At 42.2% G+C, this 6,659-nt stretch overlaps 1 protein-coding gene across 1 annotated transcript in view; it reads left to right on the top strand.

Moving 5' to 3' along the window:
• si:ch73-63e15.2 (protein strawberry notch homolog 2) overlaps window positions 1–6,497 on the top strand; it is a 76,740-nt gene extending 70,243 nt beyond the window's left edge. Inside the window, exons 29-32 of the mRNA XM_039810691.1 lie at window positions 45–176; window positions 771–847; window positions 1,195–1,385; window positions 2,054–6,497. Coding sequence (XP_039666625.1) covers window positions 45–176; window positions 771–847; window positions 1,195–1,385; window positions 2,054–3,234 — 1,581 coding nt within the window. The 3' untranslated portion in view covers window positions 3,235–6,497. The remainder of the gene's footprint in view (window positions 1–44; window positions 177–770; window positions 848–1,194; window positions 1,386–2,053) is intronic.
• The last annotated feature ends 162 nt before the right edge of the window (window positions 6,498–6,659 follow it).

Consider the following 6,659-nt stretch of genomic DNA (forward strand, 5'->3'; position numbering starts at 1 on the left):
AGTCTCTAAGATAACAAGTCACTCTCTGCATGGCCTCTCCACAGCTGCGAGGTAACCACCCATGTGTGCTGCTAGCTGAGCAAGGAAGAGGCAAGAACCTGATTGTCTACAAGCCTAATATTGGCAAGCAGACCCATCCCGAGAGCCTGGACAACCTGCAGCAGCGTTACCGGAAGGTAATGTTGATGAATCAGTTGGGCTTATAGTTGTGTCTGTATATCGGTGTCTATATACTAAATAATGTCTCCACCCAGCAGGAAAAAAAGAACATTTTTACTTTCATCTTAATATTATAAATTGTTTTATAGTTGTTGTTTTTTTCAAGCAGACAATGAAAAGGTCTAAAAATATATAATATTTTGAATATATAAATGTATAAAAACATTTTCTGGTTATGTAGAAGGTTTGACTAAAGACAAAGCTGGACATTTTCAGGACTGACATTTTCCTCCCATCTGCAATTGCTATTTGGAGTATATATGTGGAGTCTGATGCCCCCTTGTGGTCATGGAAGAGTACTGACCTAGGCAATGTTCAAGGAAATGCTTTGTATGTATGTATGTTGTTTATTAAAGCTGTACCGGTTTCCCTGCTTTGACAATAATTATAAACAAGATAAAACTATGCTCTGACCTTGGGTCCAAAATTACACCCCTTTTATTACTAAAGTTTCTATGTTGGTAAAGATGTGTTTCTAAAGCTGTGTAATGGTGTCATGTCAAACTGTGGAGTTCTTTGCTGATTTTGGTGTTGTACATTTCCTTTTCCAGTCAACTCCGGAAGAAGCCAGGGACAGCTGGGAGAACCAGTTCACCTTCTCCTTCAAGAAGTGTAGTCATGCCAACTGGTAAGTAGGAATCCACAATGTCCCTCGGGATTAATGGCTCAGTGCATCCAATCAGGCTGGAACTCATTAGGATTTAGTCAGGGTGGTTTTAGGGTCAGATGCCATTCCCAGGGATTTGCAGATCACCTGAGAAGTAGTCATGAAGAAATAACCTGCAAGTCTCACATGTGCCCTCGTCACCAGATGACCAGTGAGCTGTGTTGAAATGCTAGGATTGGAGCCGTCGAACAGTCAGTCCCTCAACCTGCCATACAGTTTTCCTAAAAGAGGGATAGGCAAGGAACTTGTGTGCTCTTTGTGTCGTCTGCATAAAACGTTTGACTTTTATTTCCCTGTCCTTTCCCTAGGAATGGGAAGTGTAAGAAAATAGAAGAAGGTCAGGAGTGTTTGCAGGGCATGCGCCTCCGCCAGTACCACATGTTGTGCGGTGCTCTGTTGCGTGTGTGGAAGCGCGTATCCGATGTGGTGTCTGACATCACCAGCTCCAGCATCCTGCAGATTGTCCGCCTTAAAACCAAACAGCATAACAAGCAAGTCGGTTAGTACACCACCACCACCACCCCCTCACCCTGCACCCCCCACCCATCCCCCGATGCAAGTCATATGCCGTTTACGAAGACATTTTTACTGGTGGTTAGAATATCTTTCACACTTGACAGTGGTAATAATGAGCTTTAAAAATTGGTAAACACGGAAGAGGAAGTTTTAAAATGTGCATTTAAATTACCAGATGACAGTTAGTTGTTTTGATGGTAAGATATGATGCTGACACTTACCGACAAATTAAGGAATCAAAATTCTATGAACTTTTGAGTAATACATTGATGCTAACTGACATTTGTTGAAGTTATTATGCCAGATACACCGAACATTTTGCAGTTCAGCTTGACAAGCCACGAAAACCCCACAGCATAAAAATGAAAAAAAAGACAAATACACTGTAGAAAATATGTATTATTAGAATCATAAATTGGAGAAGGCATCACAGAGGCACATAGCTGTGCATATCCAGTGCCAAACCTACCAGTCTGTTTACTGTTCATGTTAATACATGTGCTGTGAAAAGAAACGGTGATCGGTGGAAGATCACCGAAGGTCTGGATCGTCACGTTTTGAAAAGCGTTTGGTTAACAGTTATTCAGTGAAGTCTTTGAGTATTTACCTCGCTAATACCTGTGGCGTGACCATGCTCCTCGTCTCTTCCAGGTATCAAGATTCCAGAAAACTGCGTGGCCCGTGTGCGCGACGAGCTGTTGCAAATGGACGAGGAGGTGAAGCGGAGACGAAAGGAGAGGGAGCAGCAGGCCGCCGAGCTGCGGCTGGTTGAGGAGCGCAATCGTAAAATGGAGCAGGAGAACAAACACCTCCTGGCAAATCTGTTCAACTCGAAGCCCATGCTCAACCACTCCCTCGTTCGGTCTCTCCCCCAGAATCAGATCTCTCCGCAACAGCGACTGCAAGCCCAAACCCAGTCCCCTTTACAGCAGCCCTCCCAGAACTTACCCCTGTCCCTACAGAGAAATCCCAGCCAAACCCAGCAAAGGACCCACATCTGGCCCAACAATTCCACCGCCACCAGCCAGGGCCCTGTCCCCAACACGGTTAGCATCCGCTCCAACTTCTCACAGTTTTACCCCCAGTCCTTTGTAACCCCTTTTCAGCAGCCGAAGAACCCATCACGTCCACTCCATCAGACCACACTGTCTCCCAACTTGTCTTCCAAGAATCCCCTGGACGAGATCTTGGACCTGACTGTGAGCTCGCCGTCTCCCTCCCCAGACACCACGGAGGGCGGACTCCATCTGGACAGTCTAGGGGTGCACACAGCATTCGGAGATGACTTTAACCTGGAGTCTCTGATCTCCCAGACTGCACCGAATGCCCAGCAGGCCGCACCAGTACAGCAGCCTATTTTGCTACAGCAGCAGCAGCAGCAGCAACATCTGCAGGCAACACAGCAGCAGAACCACAGCCTGCTCGCCAATAACCAAGACTTATTAGATTTATTTGACCTGCCCCTTTCTCCCCAGATGCCCACACAGAAAGCCAGCCCTTCGCCCTCTACCTCCTCCTGCTCTTCCTCCACGTCCTCCACCTCAAACAACCTGGCTTCGCACGTCTCCGCCGGCCTCCTGCCCGCATCCACCCTCATCCCGACATCGTCCTCCTCTTCCCTCTTCTCCAACCCGTCCTCGTCCTCCTCCTTGTTTTCCAACTCTTCCCCTCACTTCTCCTCCAACTATCTCCTCCCTCAGTCAGACTCGCTGTCCTTGCCCAACGGCCACTCCGGCACCCTAGACGTTCGCGAGGCTCTGAACAGCATGCTACAGCGCGGTCTGGACCGGACGTCTGTCATTAGGTACCGGCAAGAAGACTCGGAGCTTTAACAGCAACAGCTCGTCTGGACTTTGTTTTCCTTCTGGGTCATTTTGTTTTGTTCTGTCTTTTAAAGCAGATTGTCTTGTTTGCTGCTGTCTATGATCGCACCCACGGACCTACTCCCTCTCCCCTCAGGGCCTATAGTCACATCACTGCCTGTCCTGCACTCGGCTCGCCCTTCTCTTTATCCACCTGTAGCGTTCACCTGCTTGAGGCTGTTTAGGCGATAGCAGGCTCCCATCAGTATCAGATTTCTGCACCAAAGTGTGTCCTCCACAGTGAAAGGCAGCTGTGAAAACAACAACCGTGATAACTGTATTTTATTGAATATACGAGCTGTCAACAAACAACAAAAGCTCATTCATCGAGGTTCGGAAATCTGTAATAAGCCTCCCCGCTGCTGATTTTACGAGGTATGATTGGTGAAGTTGCTGGAAGCTCTAAATGCCTTTTCACCAGTTAAAACCACATCTTTAGACTTTGCTTTACTGCTACTTCGCTTCATGGCCGTTTTTGTCTTGACTAAAACAAGGCTGTATGCAAGGCTTGGTTTGAGTGAAACAAAAGATAGCGTTGAACTGGAAGATGAGGAAAGAAAACAAAACAAAAACAGATTAAATCTTTTAGCTGATAAGCCATGAAATGCCTCAGTTTTCATTTGTTTTTTCTTCTACATGCTCCCTCTTGTTTCTCTCCCTGCTTGTATGAACACTAGTGTGAGGGGAAAAAGGGAGAGGAAGAGCAGTCCGCTGTTGCAAACAGTGCCTTCTGGAGAAATCTTTAAATGCAGTCTTTAAAAATCCATGTAGCCTAATGTATAGATTTGTACTCTTGGTTATTCATTTTAATTTAAACATGGTATATTTGTATTTAACTTTTAGCCCCCTCAGTCAGTCAGTCGTTTGTGTTACACTATGGTGGTGGGTTTCAGGAAGAAGCCTCCGTTAAGCCTGTATGTGCTCGTATGATTGTCTGTGTGGACTTGTCCTTTTTTCTGTGTTCTTCTGTCCCCGTTGATATGACAATGTGCTTTTATTATTGAGCAGCATGGATAGGAATTGTGTCCAAAAATTTGATCTCCCTATTTTATTTTATTTTTAGTTTAAGCTGACTATAACATTTAGTGATGTGACTCCTGGTTTTGATCTGATTTTGAATTTCTCAGGAACGTCTCGAATGCTTTGCTGTTGGTGTCGTTTTGACCAACAAACATATATTAAAAAAAAAAAATTGTTTTCAAGTCTGAGTACAGTGGATGACAAAGAATTTCAAGGTTTTATGGTCTTGAGTCTGAAAAGCTGTTTTTTTTTGTTTTTTTTTCTTTCAACAAAATCCTCACTTTTTTTTTTTTTTCAGACAAATTTCTGATTAAATGTGTTTCCATTTCAGGCGCCAAGGCTGTAAAACCATTTGAAACGTGCAGATTTGTGATGTTCACTGTGTATGATAGTGCATAGTTAAAAACCTGTGAGATCTGGCCATCTTTGTGTGAAAACGATGCACTGTAGTTGGTTCGTGACAAAATGCCGGGGTAAGTTCAAGTGATCAAAAAGCAATAAAACCATAATTCTACATTTGTTGTGAAACAGACATGCCTAAATACTGTTTACGCTCAACGGGCAAAGCTTTGTGGTTACCTTTGCATGGTATGAATCTCCTTATTTCTGTTGTGCTTCATAGTCTTTTAGTCAAACTGATTCTGAAATGCTTACAACCTTTTTTGTATAGTAAGTTTTCACGGGATGAACGCAATGCGTTCTTGGTGTTTTAGTCATCGTTATTATAAAAGTTCTTGTTATTTATATTTAAGGGATATTTAGATTTTAGATATGTTATCCTGCTTATTAGAATAGTTAACAAAATGTTTGGTCAGGGAAGTTTCTAGTTTTCAAGATTACTATAAAACAAATTCTATTATAACCTGCCACCAAATAAGATTGCACTGTTCTGTACTGCTGTACAGCGTCTGGATTTATTTCTGCTCATTTCAGCTTTTGCTTTTCTCAAGCAGAATTGTTTCTCCAACTCGTAGACCTTTTTTGTCAGGCCTCCAGTTTGCAGAGAGATACCAAAGTATTCCACAGACACCCCTCCCACCCCCACCCCGACCCCCACCCCCACCCCTAAAGTTACTGGCTCGAAGATAGCAGACCTTTTTTTCTCAATCTCAGGAAGAAACCTACAGGAGGTGTTAACGGCGGGGCGTTTAGCAGAAATCTACCATTTCCCCTTACAACAGTGGTGAAACTATCCAGTACGTGTGCTATTTTTGTTCTTAACTCTGTGCTGTGACACTTGCTGTATTTATGTTTTAGACTTTATGTAATGGGTTTGTTGTTTGTCCTTGTGAACATGTCAATGATTCTAAAACGTTTATGCCTTCTTAGGGCAAAGAGCAAAAGGCGGTTTCTTTTTAAGAAACATTATTTTTCTGTGGACCGTTTTTTTTCATTTTCATTTTCATTTGTGTTGGACATTTAATTCTTGTTAAAACTGACCGATCTTTAAGTCGATTCGCACCTGGATTATACTGATATGTGCAATTGATCTGTCCAAGCCTTCACCTCTCCCCTCAGTGTAACAGATGTTTAGGTTTAGACTCACAGTATCTCCAGTTCTTGTAAACACTTTTCTTTCTTTTTTATTAGCAGACTATAGCATTCATATAGTCTTTTCTGGTACCCTCGATAATTTTGCTTTAAATATTCCTCGTCAGGCACATTCCGAGACATCAGTCTGCAATAGACTTGCCTTTGTTTTTTCTTTTATAGCCACACAAATAAAGCTTTATGCATTTGAGGGATATGGACCGCATTTAAGGAAAAAAAAAAAGATTTGTAGTAACAGTATAGTTTTAACGTTTTATTATCATTTTGCACTAAGAATGGCATAATCAAGTTACTGTTCTCTTGTGGGTTATGATTGAGCGTTGCAAGCTTTTTCTTTTCTGATCTTTGATGGATAGCTCTGTGTATACTGTAACCATCTTTCCTGTTTCTCCACCGTTTGCATATTACATACATGTTATCACTCTCAAAATAATTTATTGCTAACAAAAAAAATGAAACAAAAAACATGCTACTGATTGTATGTATTTTTAAACAAAGCCTATTTTTTCTGTAAAAAACAAACAAAAAAAACTGTGTTCAGCACTTTTATTCTGGGTTGTGCTTTTGTTTTCTATATATTTATAATTTAGATCCAAATGTATATATTGTAAAATTTGTGCCTTTCGACTAATTCTTTTAAAAAAAAAAAAAAAGTTTTCTACTCATTAAAGGAAGGACTATATGAAATTGCAATCTTAACTTTGTAAACAAATAAAAACTTGAAGATTGCTGAAACGGAGTCTTTTGATCATCAGGGTTGTCCAGGCCTCAGTCCTGGAGGCTCACTGTGGTTCATGGAGGAAGAGGCAGCATGTGGGACATCA

The sequence above is a fragment of the Perca fluviatilis genome, chromosome 9 (genome assembly GCF_010015445.1).
Source record: "Perca fluviatilis chromosome 9, GENO_Pfluv_1.0, whole genome shotgun sequence".
In the NCBI taxonomy this organism is placed as follows: domain Eukaryota; kingdom Metazoa; phylum Chordata; class Actinopteri; order Perciformes; family Percidae; genus Perca; species Perca fluviatilis.